Genomic DNA, 12,822 nt, shown 5'->3' on the forward strand with positions numbered 1-12,822 from the left:
GAGAATGGAGCGGCTGGGCCTGTATACTCAGGAGTTTAGAAAGATGAGAAGTTATCTTATTGAAACATATAAGATTATTAAGGGTTTGATCACGCTAGAGGCAGGAAACATGTCCCTGATGTTGGGGGAGTCCAGAACCAGGGGCCACACTTTAAGACTGAGAGGTAAGCCATTTAGAACGGAGGCGAGGAAACACTTTTTCTCACAGAGAGTTATGAGTCTGTAGAATTCTCTGCCTCAGAGGGCGGTGGAGGCCGGCTCTCTGGATACTTTCAAGAGAGAGCTAAATAGAGCTCTTAAAGATAGCGGAGTCGGGGGATATGGGGAGAAGGCAGGAACGGGGTACTGATTGGGGATTATCAGCCATGATCACATTGAATGGCATGGTGCTGGCTCGAAGGGCCGAATGGCCTACTCCTGCACCTATTGTCTATTATGTAATTCACAATTAATTGGGAATCTCTTCCTCTCCACAGATTGATGGACGGTGAATGGTACCAAACCTGCCTCGGTGTGGCCGCAAAACATGGGTGACAAGTACACTGGGTTCTCAGCTGGTGTATTTAGAAGCTTCATTTAATGCACCAATGCATAATGCTGGACTTCCTACTTCAGGTCAAGCTGGTGCTTTTAACCTTCATATTTCCCACGAGGAGAGGTTTAACAGACGTTACCATTATTCTCTAGAGTTTGGAAGAATGAGAGCAGGAGAGAGCTCACTGAAATTTACAAAATTATTTTCAGACTTTGCAAAACAAATGCAGCATGATTCCCATCTGAGGTATCCAATCTGAATAATTTCAGGACCGAGAAGAGAATTCTACCCTAAGAGGGTGGTGAATGGTTAGAACTCTCTACCCTAGAGGAATGTGATTGAATCCCCTGACTTTCAATCTGAAGGGTCTCGATCCAAAATGTCACCTATTCCTTTTCTCCAGAGATGCTGCCTGACTCGCTGAGTTACTCCAGCATTTTGTGTCCACCTTTGGAAGGTGCATACCAGATGCATACCAGTGGCTCAGTCATTGAGTTTTGTTCAGAAACAGATAGTCATATTTCTGGTAATTAAGGACATCTAAGGATAGAGGAACAGTGCAAGAATGAAGGGGGAGAAAAAAAAATCAGCCATCATCTTGATTCATTGTTGACCACATTAAGGGTGATGTAGCCAATTCAAGTCCTGTCTCCAATGCACATCATCCGCAGTGAGATTCTATCATAGGGATACAGTTTTGTAAGTAGCTTGAGGTTGAAGCAAGTTCACTAACTTCTCTCCAGCACACACCTGGTGAGTTTTTTTCTTAATGCTTGACTTGGAGACTAACAGTCACAAAATGAACTGAGCCAAAATGTAGGGAGAAGTCATTCTGAAAATCTGCCAGAAGCAACAAGACAATGTTTTGATTGGTATTTCTCCCATGGACTTATTCTATTTAATTAGACTGTAAGGAAGTTAAGAGTGTTAATCCATCAGTTTATTTTAAACTTTCACATTCTATTGGTGTGTTAAATGTGGATATGGTGAAAATGTGCAACCCAGAGGAAAAAAAATTATAGTATTATACTTCTGACATACAATAATAAAGCAATGAAAAATTTCACCTCTAAGATCACTAACCGCACCTCTCATTAATTCAGTCTGGCAAAGTGGGTATCATGGCCAATAAATACACAAGACAGGAATGAAATTTATGGATTTTGTCACAGGCCATTCAGCCCAACAGTTCTGTGCGTGTGTTTACATACTACACAAGCTTCCTCTGAGCTATCACCATACCCTCTCCTCCCCTGTCCACTCTTCCAGACATCTGCTTAAATCCATCTCTGCTATTCACCTCAACCACATGTTTACCGTTCACAAGAAAGAGAGGCTTTCCCTTGCTGTATTTATATTTATGTTACGCTTATATTTATGGCTTCTGGTTGTGGTCAGCTGCCTTGTGTGGGTTCATGTCTGACAGGTCCAGCTCCAAGTTAGCATCCTCGAACAATGGACTTCTTATTTTACTTCATGGTTTCCACAGTATGGTGTAATAAACTCCAGATGTAATTAAGGGCTGGCAGCCACACTGGAGATGAAAGGGAGCTTTCATTGCTGTGACTGGAATTGTTTACTGTACATTTGGTCAGCGACCAGATGACCCTATTCTATCACTCCAATGTGTGACATTGGGTTTAGCTCAAGACCCCATGATCAGAAAATAATTCACATTTTAAACACCATAAAGTAATTTAAAGCTTCTTTTGAACTGCCACTTACAATCATCCCTTTTTAAGATAAAGACAACATTGTATGTGAGGGAGGCTGATGAATTGCTCAGCATAGTAATATTTTTCAGTGTGGAAACAGGTCCTTCAGTCCACCGAGTCCAGGCCGATCAGCAATCCCCACACACTAGCACTATCCTACACACCAGGGGTAATTTTTACCAAAGTCAATTAACCTACAAGTCTGTACGCCTTTGGAGTGTGGGAAGAAACACAGGCTCCTGGAGAAAACCCACACGGTCATGGAGAGAACGAACAAACTCCATACAGACGGCACCCGTAGTCAGGATTGAACCCGGGTCTCAGGCGGGTAAGGCAACAACTCTACCGCAGCGCCACTGTGCGTCCTTAACATTATAGAGATTTTTAAAATACTTGTCCTTGTTAGAATGGATATAACATAAAGGCAAGAAAACTACCTTAAATAATTCTGGACAACACTCAGGGGTGGATACCAGGACCCTGGTAAAGTGATGGTTTTTGAAATGGTTCCATTCAAGAAAAATTGTAGATATTGATATTAATCTCCTTATGACAGAGATTGTTAAAGGAGGATATTGTACAGCTTTGGTGAAATCTCCAGCGACAGGAGGATTGGTAATCAGAGGATGCAGATTAATGCCATTTAGCAAACGTCAAAGATGAGGGCAGTTATTTTGTTATAGTCATGGCCCTGAAAGCCCGAAAGAGCGTTAGGAGCAGATTCCTCAACAAGTTTCAAATAGGAAAAGACTTCCGAGTGCTTGGAGAAAGGGCAGAAAAGTAGTAGTGCCAGCAAATACCAAGTCCAGGAATGAGGGATAGAATATCCATGTGATTTTTTATGGAGGAGCAATCAGGAAATAGTCTTACAATTTTACCCTGGTTTGTTTCCTGTTAAGTGCTACTTGTCTAATGATTGTTCTATTTCACTGGACAATATTTATTATGTTTTTATTTACAACGGGTTTAGAGTGATTAAGATCCAGAACTCGGGATTCTTAAAATATTTTTCAATTGTATTCATTCAGAATAGTTTGCGGCATCTGTGATTCTACAATGTTAGGTTTCATAACAGAATTCTCAGAGGGTAAGGGAGATGTTCACTTTATTACAGGAACACCAATCTAATTTTGTTTCACAGAAAATGTATTATTCCGTGCCACATACAATTTATGCCTATAAACAACTGGCTTCAAGTAAACACTAGGTCAAGTCAGAGTTTAATTGTTTAGGAAGTAAGGCAGATCCTTATGCAATGTGTGTGGCCGGTGAACCTCGTCTACTGTATCAGAGGTTGAGGGAAGATCTGATAGAAGTGTATAAAGGTATGAGAGACATAGATAAGGTACACAGTCAGGACCTTTTCCTCCAGAGTAGAAATATCAAAGACTAGAGGACATAGCTTTATGGTCAGAGGAGAAAGTTTAAGAGACATGCGGAACATTAAAAAATGTACACAGAGTGGTGGGTGCCTGGAGTGCATTACCAAGGGTGGTGTTGGTGAGGGACGATACGATAGCGGCATTTAAGAGGCTTTTTGATAGGCACATGGATATGCAGGGAATAAAGGAATATGGATCTCGTGCTGGCAGAGATTAGTTTAACTTGGTATCATGTTCAGGCAGCTGAATTATATTGTTCTAGCCAGGAATTATGGCGAATTTTCAATTGAGTGTTAGAAAAATCTAAATAAACTTGGATTGTGTTGAAAACATTTGGAAATAGCTAGAATCAACAGGGAGTATTATTGGGAAATGCCGACTGATTATTATACTGTCCTTAAAGATAAAACATAGTACAGCTGCCAATCAACATTTACCCATGTAATTAGGACATCTCATCATTTACTTATTAAGCAATGTTATCTTTTACTTCCTGACAAAGATCCACAAGCTCAAAGACCTAAAAGCAATGATACATTAGATTGAAAATAAGTACAATAAAGTGGGCATATAATGGGCGTCTATCACAGTGTTTAGTACAAGTTATGAACTGCACTTCAAGCCATTGCAGTGATAAAACACCTCCAAGCCCTGACATTAAATAATAAGAATTAATTCACACCAGTGTTTTGGCCTGGAAAATAAAGCAATGACTTAAGCGTTTAAAAAGAATGACTTCGCAGAATGATAGAGGAGGGGGAGGGGAGGGGGAGGAGCACAGAGATTGCCGAAGGTTCAAGAATGCAATGTGCCTAACTGAAATATCCATGGTCTGCTGACTCTGTAACTGGCAATATTACACTGAAATAAAATGCAGTACAAACAATTGCACAATCCTAGGAGATAGAAAACAAACACATGGACATGACGATTTAAATTTAAAAAAGGATTAGATGGAACAGACTAAATATTTATTTTTATGTATGCAAACTTATTGTAGGAGGAATTGTGTTGAGCAGTGTGAAAGATACATATTCTAGATGCGCTGGGATGCATCCTCAGTGATGTGACCTGGGGCATTGGATATTTCAGATCTCACTACATCAGACGGCCTCGCCCAGGCGACCCAGCCGGGGTTGATCAAGCCCCGACTTGCGTCCCCAGCAGCACCCACCCATGGATCAGCCCTCTTAATCCAAATCCAGAGCAATATCCAGAATCCGCTGATTTTAAACTGGTTCACCGCGAATCAACATTTATCTATTGAAGTACTTCAAGATTTCCACCACCGTCTCTGGAGAAAGCTGGCTCCAATCTGGATTCCTCTTTCATGATGAAAGAACCCTATTCAGTTTCCCCTGATATCTTAAGACCTTTAATCACATTACTTAGTAATTTACAGTTTGCGTAATTTCTTCTCATAATCTAATTTGGAGTTTGCACGTTGTCCCAGAAAATCGATCATGTGGAGCTCAGAAGTCCTCTCAAGTCTCCAGCTATTGTCTAACCACAACTTTGTACAGTTGCAGTCTAATGGGCCTGTCCCACTTAGGCGACTGCAAGAGATTATGCGGTCGCCACATAGTCGCCACATGTTCGCGGGTGGTTGCCGGGGAGTCGCCTTCATGGTCGTGACGAGTTCCTGCATTCTGGGAACTAGTTGCGGCATCATTATGGTCGCCGCAAATTTTTCAACGTGTTGAATAATTAGCAGCGACCAGAATTAAGTCGCCATGGAGAGTAGCGTGGATTCTCGCGCAGTAGGTGTGTCGCAAGGAGGTCGAAGGTTGTAGTAGGTTCTCGTAGATTGTAGCCGGTGCTGACCGGTGAATTTCATTGGCTCATTGGGAGAAAAAAACATAAGCAGTAGTTTTCAGAACCAAGGATAACCGACAGGTAATGTTACTGTTCACCAAGCTTCACAACCGTGTATCTCTGGCTTCTTAAAAGTTGCCTCCACTCCTTCTCCCCCCCACCCTTTAAAGGACTTACGTTCACCTTCCCGTACACTGTGCTTTCACCGTCTTAATTACAGCGCCAACCTTCCTGTTCATCGCGGTGTGTATCTGTATCACATTGGCTTTGCACTGTGTGAATTTCACTCAGACAGCGCTCCCCCCACTTGCCCTGTCCGCCGCCTGAATAACGGGCTGGTGAAGGAAGCGATGTCTGTGTGTATCTGTGGGTGTGTCTGTGTGTGTGTGTTTGTGTGTGTGTCTGGGTGTGTGTCTGTGTGTGTGTCTGTGTGTGCGTCTGTGTGTGCGTCTGTGTGTGCGTGACAGTCGCCTGAAAAATCACCTCTGTGGGACAGGCCCATAACTCAGTGTATGAGGGTTCTCTAAAAGCCAGCATTCCACTAGCCTTTAAGAAATGCTCGACACCTTTCCATGACATTTCAATGACATTTAATCCTCTTTACTTTATAAAATAATTTTATTCTGATAGATTCTGTTCCAAAATGGAATGTAGAATGAACAAATAACAAAGATCAGACTGTTCCAACCCAGACCATGAAAGGTTGGCACCTCCCTGTATCCCTTTGATCCAATAACTGTTCCTTTAGTCTAGTAAGTGCCGCTAACACTACTCTACTTAGAGGAGTATTGGGTCAATGAAAAAGCTCAGCAACTATAGACGAGTATCAAGTAGACATAAAAGTACATGCGTCTGTAATTCAGGAAGAATAAATACTTTTGGCTTTGGCTTTGATTTTGACATCGGGAGAAGAATGGAGAGCAGGGAAGAGACAAGACTTTGCCTTCCATCACAGTGAGGAAGAGATTCACTGTGATGGATGTTTGTGTAAATTGTGTTGGTGTGTGTCCTGGTTCTTTTCTTGTATGACTGCAGAAACCAAATTTCGTTTGAATCTCATGTGAGGTTCAAATGACAAATAAATGGTATTGTATTGTATTTTGAGTGGACAGGGGGAGTCTGCATGAATTTGCGCAGATTGTTATTCCGAACCATATATATTTAATTTAAGTTGACCACAGTAATGAACAGAGGAATCTCTAACTGACATTATTGATAAGAATTGGAGAAGGCATAATATCACATCTCATTAGAGAGCATCAGCTGAAGTTTGTGCTTGGATAACAAAAGCTTTATTAATCTGGTTCAAAGGGGGTCAAAGTAGAGTATATGCTCAAGCGTCTTTAAAAAAAAAAAAAATAGTTGGATGATGGCATCAGAAGTCATTTATTTATGTATGACGCAAAGCGAGACTGCAGTAACTGCCACATCTCTTTGCAATTACTACAGGCATAGCTTTAAAGATAGAGAGGAAAGGTTGAACGATTTATGAGCACTGAGAGTGGTAGGTACTGGAAACATACCGTCAAGTGATATTTAAAAGGCATTTATACAGGCACATGAGGGAATGGAGCGATACAGACCATGTGCAGGCAGGTGGGATGAGTTTAAACTGGCATTGTGGTCAGCGTGGACACAGTGGCCGAAGGGACTGTTTCTGTACTGTCCTATACCCTATGGAACTCATAATAATGACAAATGGACATAACAAACGGTTACAGTACAGGACACCATTTGGCCCATCAAGTCTTTGCCAGTCCTTACAAGATCAGTCACATACACAGAAGACACAAAATGCTGTCTGGCAACTGGCAACATCTCTGGAGGGAAGGAATGGGTTGGGTTTCAGTTCAAAACCTTTTTTCAGTCTGAAGAAGGGTCTCAGCCCGAAACTTCACCCATTCCTTCTCTCCAGAGATGCTGCCTGTCCTGCTGAGTCACTCCAGCATTTTGAGTCTATCTTCGGTTTAAGGCAGTATCTGCAATTCCTTCTGACACATTTAGTCACTTAAGACAGATAAGTTTGAGGTCATTTATCATGGAAAAAATATAGCAGTCTAGAATAATTTTCAAATCATGAGAAACTAAAAAGTGTTGACATTCAGAAAGTCTTAATTGTACGTGGATCACTAATATGTCACAGATAGGTGCAGGAACTATTAAAAAGGCTTAAAGAACGCTGGACACAATTAGAACACAATGTTGTGGCGTTAGGATTAGATAACACCTCCTTAACATTTGTTTTTAGTCGTGGGCAACACATTTTAGGAAGGGTATACTGACCCAGGATGGAAAGCAGTGCATATCTTTCAGAATGTTGCTCAACCCAAAGATTAAAATACAAAGACCGAGTTAGAAGATGAAAGTGTGATGTGATCAAAGCATTCAAGACATCAAGGAGAACTGATAGAGTGACAGAAACTGATTATGCTGGCAGAGTAGCGTATGGAGTAGAGTCGGATACTTCCTTATCTCTGTGTCTCCCTCTCCCGAATCTGAAGAAAGGTCACAACCCGAAACGTCACCCATTCCTTTTATCCAGTGATGCAACCTGAGTTACTCCAGCATTTTGTGTCTATCTAGGGTATGATGGACACAGTCTGACACTTGATGGCAGGAAACACTTCTACACAAATTGGGAGAAATCTAGAATTCTCCTCTGCAAATTGCTGAAAATGCTGGGCTAATTATTAATTCTGAAGCTGAAATTAACCAAATGTTATTAAGGGATTTAGGGTAAAGGCAATTACGTGGAGAAATGTCTAAGGTTGGTGATAAATGCTGCAAGAGCACAACGAGTTACATTGCCTGAAGTGAAAACAGAAAATGTTGGAAATATTCAGAACAAATAACAATTCTGGCCAAAGACCTTTCTTCAAACCCCAAAGTGTTTTCCAAAGCTTCAGAGGTGGTTATTAAATGTAAATTGACACACAAGGATTAGTCAGCAAAAATGTCAAGAACATTGTTAAGGTGGGAGAATACCAGAATTATTGCCTAACCAGTTGAAGGCATTTCTGTTATAAATACTGTGTGCGGATTCAGCTTATGGAACAGTCTCTTAGAAAAATAACTAATGCAGAAAAGTGGAGGTAATTAATTAAATTACTTTGAAAGCTTGATTCTCAATAACCTATTTGTGTCCAAGCCAGCCATAAAAATAAATACCTGCTGATGCTGAAGTGCAATTCAGGGAGTGATTATGCTTGGACAGCACCTTAAAGCAGTCTGACCACTAAAGCAAATTCTAAGAAGTGAAGGCGTATTTGTCCCGTGCAGTCTAAACGTCTGTGGCCCACACAGTTTGTTTAATGCATCAAAAGTATTTTGAACGATTTCCATAATAACTCTTGATGCATTGAAGAACAAAAACAGTTTTGAGGTTTAAAAAAAAAAAAAATGGCATGAATATAAAATAAAATATAAAAACTGTTTTTCTATCCACGGGTGCTACCTGATCTGTTGTGATACTGATATTTTTATAGTTTTTATACCTGCATTCCACGGTAAATATCTTTATTTCAGTGTAGATACACAGGACCATCACTCACCGAGTCCACGCCAACCATTGATCACCCGTTCACACTGATTCTATGTTGTCCCACTTAACCTACACATTAGGGGCAATTTTAACCTACAAACCCACACGTCTTTGGGATGCGGTAGGAAACCGAAACACCTGGAGAAAACCCAGATGGTCACAGGAAGAAAGTGTAAACACTACAAAGTCAGGACCGAACCTAGGTCTCTGGTGCTGAGAGAAGGCAGCTTTACCTACTGTGCCACTGTACTGCCCATTTACAGCGTTTTGAGTCTGAATTTCCCTCATTGGTATTGAAGAAACTGTGGGATTGCCACCTACCTGCAACTGAACTTGCTGCAACCACACCTATCATCCCAAAATCTTACTCCAGCGTCAGCCTATATCTGTCACAAACAATATGCCTTCAGTTATTGCCTTGGCTCTCCAACCACATATTACCCTACAGGATCACTTCTAACTTCAACATTCTCATCACCAACCACACAAGGACCGAGTATCATCTGGGTAGCAAAAACACCACGGTCACATTTGTAATTTCTTGGCTCCAGTTCTGCCATCAACACAATAACTCCAACTAAACTCCTGGATGCAGGACTCAGCACACCTCTCTGCAACTGGATACCTGATATCCTGCCATAATACTGCAGTCACTAAGGAAAGGCAACCAAGAATCCTCCTGGATAATTTTTAGCCGTCCAAGGTTGCATTCTCAGCCTCTTACTACATCCCCCACACACTCACAACTGTGCGGCCAAATTCTGTTCTATCTCTATTTACAACTTTGCAGACGACATCACTGGATCTTGAACAATGACAAGACGGAGTACAGGAAAGAGATAGAGTACTTAGTAACACGTTTTCAACATAACGTTTCTCCCAATGTCAGCAAGACAAAGGAACTGGTCATTATCTTCAGGAAGCAGGGTTGGGGTGCACACCACAGTCTGTACCAATGGTGGAAATGGTTCAGGTTCCTGGGTGAAAGCATTACCAGCTATTTGTCCTGGTCCAACCACATTGACGGTATAGCCATGAAACCACACCAAAGCCTCTGCTTCCTCGGAAGGCTCATGAAATTCTAGTGACCTACAGATTTCTACAAATGACCATTAAAAAAATCCAAACAGGATGCACCGCAGTTTGTTACAGCTCTGCCCAAGAGCACAAAAAAAATTGCAGAGTAGTAAACACAGCCCAGTCCATCGTGCAAATCAGTCTCTCTCCATCTACACTTCACGCTGACTGATGAAAATAGCCAACATTATCAAGGACCAGCGACCTTGGTTCTCTCCCCTCTCCCATCAGGCAGAAAAAAGAAAAAGCTTGAACCACATCCCACCAGACTAAAGAACTGTTTCTCTGTTGTTATCAGACTCTTGAATGGACACTTCATAAGGGAAGAGTTTATGGCCAATTAATATCTGGACTTTATAGCTGCAACACCACATTCTGCATTCTGTTTATTTTCTCTTTTGGCACTACCCATTGTACTCAAGTAAGGGATGATAGCACTCATGTAATGGCATGATTTGCCTGGATAACACACAAACAACGTTTTGCCACTGTATCTCAGTACTGCCTCTGTATCTCAGTACATGTGACAATAATAAACCAAAACCAATTGCAGCTCTAACTTGAAGGTAAGGAGAGAAGACAGTGGCGTGAAGATTGTTGGCAGTTATCACATCTCTACTGAGTGAGCAGATTATCTTTAGGAAAAAGTCTTTGGACTTCAATTTTTAAACAGTAGAACCATTTAAACAGCACAGTAACGGCAACATTGAATACAGCATCCTTCTTAATCCACTTACTCAGTAATTCTGGCATTTTTAAATAAACCAGCACAATTCCTGTGGCATTACTCATGGCAAATTTTACGTAAGCAGGATTACCAAATGTACAATTTTATTATTCTACTGCCAAGATGTGTAATGTGGGTGATCGGTTGTCCGTTGCTAAGATGTACATATGAGGTTCATTTGTTCTGTCAGGAGAATTTTCTCCACAGGTTAGCAACTGCTTTAAGTATCCGTGCCAACATCAAAAAGCTACAGGAAATTACCATTTTTCATTCATTTTTTAACATCCACATTACGAAGAGCAGAATGATTGCTTATACTGACATCAGAAAGAACAGGCTTTAAACATAATCTTAGCTCCAATATTAGTGGGTTTCCAATTTCCTTGTCTGAACTACGTAATAATGGGAGTAAATAATGCTGTGGCGCCAGGGAGGGATGGGGATGGGTGGTGGTGGGGGGGGGGGGGGGGGGGGGGGGGTGGAGATAAAGAGGCAAAGTAGTGGAGGAGGATGGAGTGAGCAGGGAGCAGCAGATGAAGGAGCATCTGCAAACAATTTGCTAAAGGGTGATGTGGTAGAAGCAGTTATGATAGCAATGTTTATGGGACGTTTAGAAGGGTTTATAATCAGACAGGCAGTGGAGAGATACGGACCACGTGCAGGCAGATGGGATTAAATAGATCTGCATCATGATTGACACACAGTGAGCTGAAGGGCCATTTCCTATGCTGTACTGTTGCAAGATAGGGAGGAAAAGCAGCCTATTTGGCCCCTTGAGTCTGCCCCACTGTTAATATCATAAGATAGGAGCAGAATTAGGCCATTTGGCCCATCGTCTGCTTCACCATTCAATCATGGCCGGTCTATCATTCCCTCCCAACTCCATTTCCCTGCCTTCTCCCCATAACCCCTGACACCCGTACTAATCAAAGCCATCACAGCCAATCTTACAGCCTGGTGTCACTTTCCTGCAATAATCCCAGTTCACTCCACTCCGTTAATTCAATGTTAGCACATCTGCAATCAACCTCTTCAAACTGTTTTCTGCCTTTCTCCTCTTTTAAGAAGCTTAAATATTTAAACTTTCATCCAGTTTGACTGCTCTAATATCTCCTTATATGGTGCAAGGTCAACTTTTGCTTGCTAACTATCACTGCTGTGAAATGTCTGGGGTCATAAAGTGCCTCGGACCATTTCCTTATTTTGAAGGGCACCAGGGACGTACAGCACCACCACCTGTGCGTTCCCTCCTTTGCCACCTACAACGATGCCAGTCTTTTTATCATTTTTGAGTCTAAATCCTAAAAGTTGGCAAAGACCACATTTAGAGTACCGAGCGCAGTTCTGATTGCCCAGCTATAGATATTATGTCATTAAATTGAGATGAGTGCAGAAGGGATTCACCAGGATGTTACCTAGGCATGTGGGCTCGAGTTGTGGGGAGAGGATGGGACATTTGGAGGGGAGGAGGCCGAGTGTTGACATTGAAGTGCACAAGATCACGAGGAACATGGATAAAAAGAACACTTACTAGAGGATTCTAAAACAGGAGGACATAGACTCAAGGTGAGGGAGAGATTTAAGAGGTACCACAGGCTCTGCATTTTGGTGCAAGAGGAAGCTGTACAAGCAGAGACAATTACACAATTCAAAAGACTTTTGAACGTGTATATGGATAGGAAGGGTTTAGAAGGTTATGAACCAAATGAGGGCCAAGTGTGACAAACCCAGAATGGTTAAGATAGACTATGTGAACTGAAGGGCCTGTTTCCATGCTGTACTGCTCTATGACTCTTCTCAATACTATTGTCAGACTTTCTTCAAAAAGTACTCTTAGGTTTCAGGCGGCTCACTACCAAGCACAATTTGGACAGGCGATAAATACTAGCTCAGTAACACCTATGTCTCAAGAAGTGAATGTAATGAGAGGTAATAATTATAAAAATGCAAATACAAATTTTCTTTCTGGAACAAGTAATAGCACAATGCTACAAGGGAAGGGAGGAGTTTCACTGCATTTTGGATTTAAA

The 12,822-nt window shown here is 41.6% G+C and overlaps 2 protein-coding genes across 6 annotated transcripts in view; one reads left to right on the forward strand and one right to left on the reverse strand.

Annotated features, from left to right (window-relative positions):
• Nucleotides 1–1,165, forward strand: part of dkk3b (dickkopf WNT signaling pathway inhibitor 3b) — a 28,203-nt gene extending 27,038 nt beyond the window's left edge. For both annotated transcript variants that reach the window (XM_055649339.1, XM_055649341.1), the window contains one exon: nt 477–1,165. In XM_055649339.1, the coding sequence (XP_055505314.1) occupies nt 477–534 (58 nt within the window). In that variant the 3' untranslated portion in view covers nt 535–1,165. The remainder of the gene's footprint in view (nt 1–476) is intronic.
• usp47 (ubiquitin specific peptidase 47) overlaps nt 1–12,822 on the reverse strand; it is a 100,753-nt gene that overhangs the window by 11,893 nt on the left and 76,038 nt on the right. The window lies entirely within an intron of this gene.

The sequence above is a fragment of the Leucoraja erinacea genome, chromosome 18 (assembly GCF_028641065.1).
Source record: "Leucoraja erinacea ecotype New England chromosome 18, Leri_hhj_1, whole genome shotgun sequence".
In the NCBI taxonomy this organism is placed as follows: domain Eukaryota; kingdom Metazoa; phylum Chordata; class Chondrichthyes; order Rajiformes; family Rajidae; genus Leucoraja; species Leucoraja erinaceus.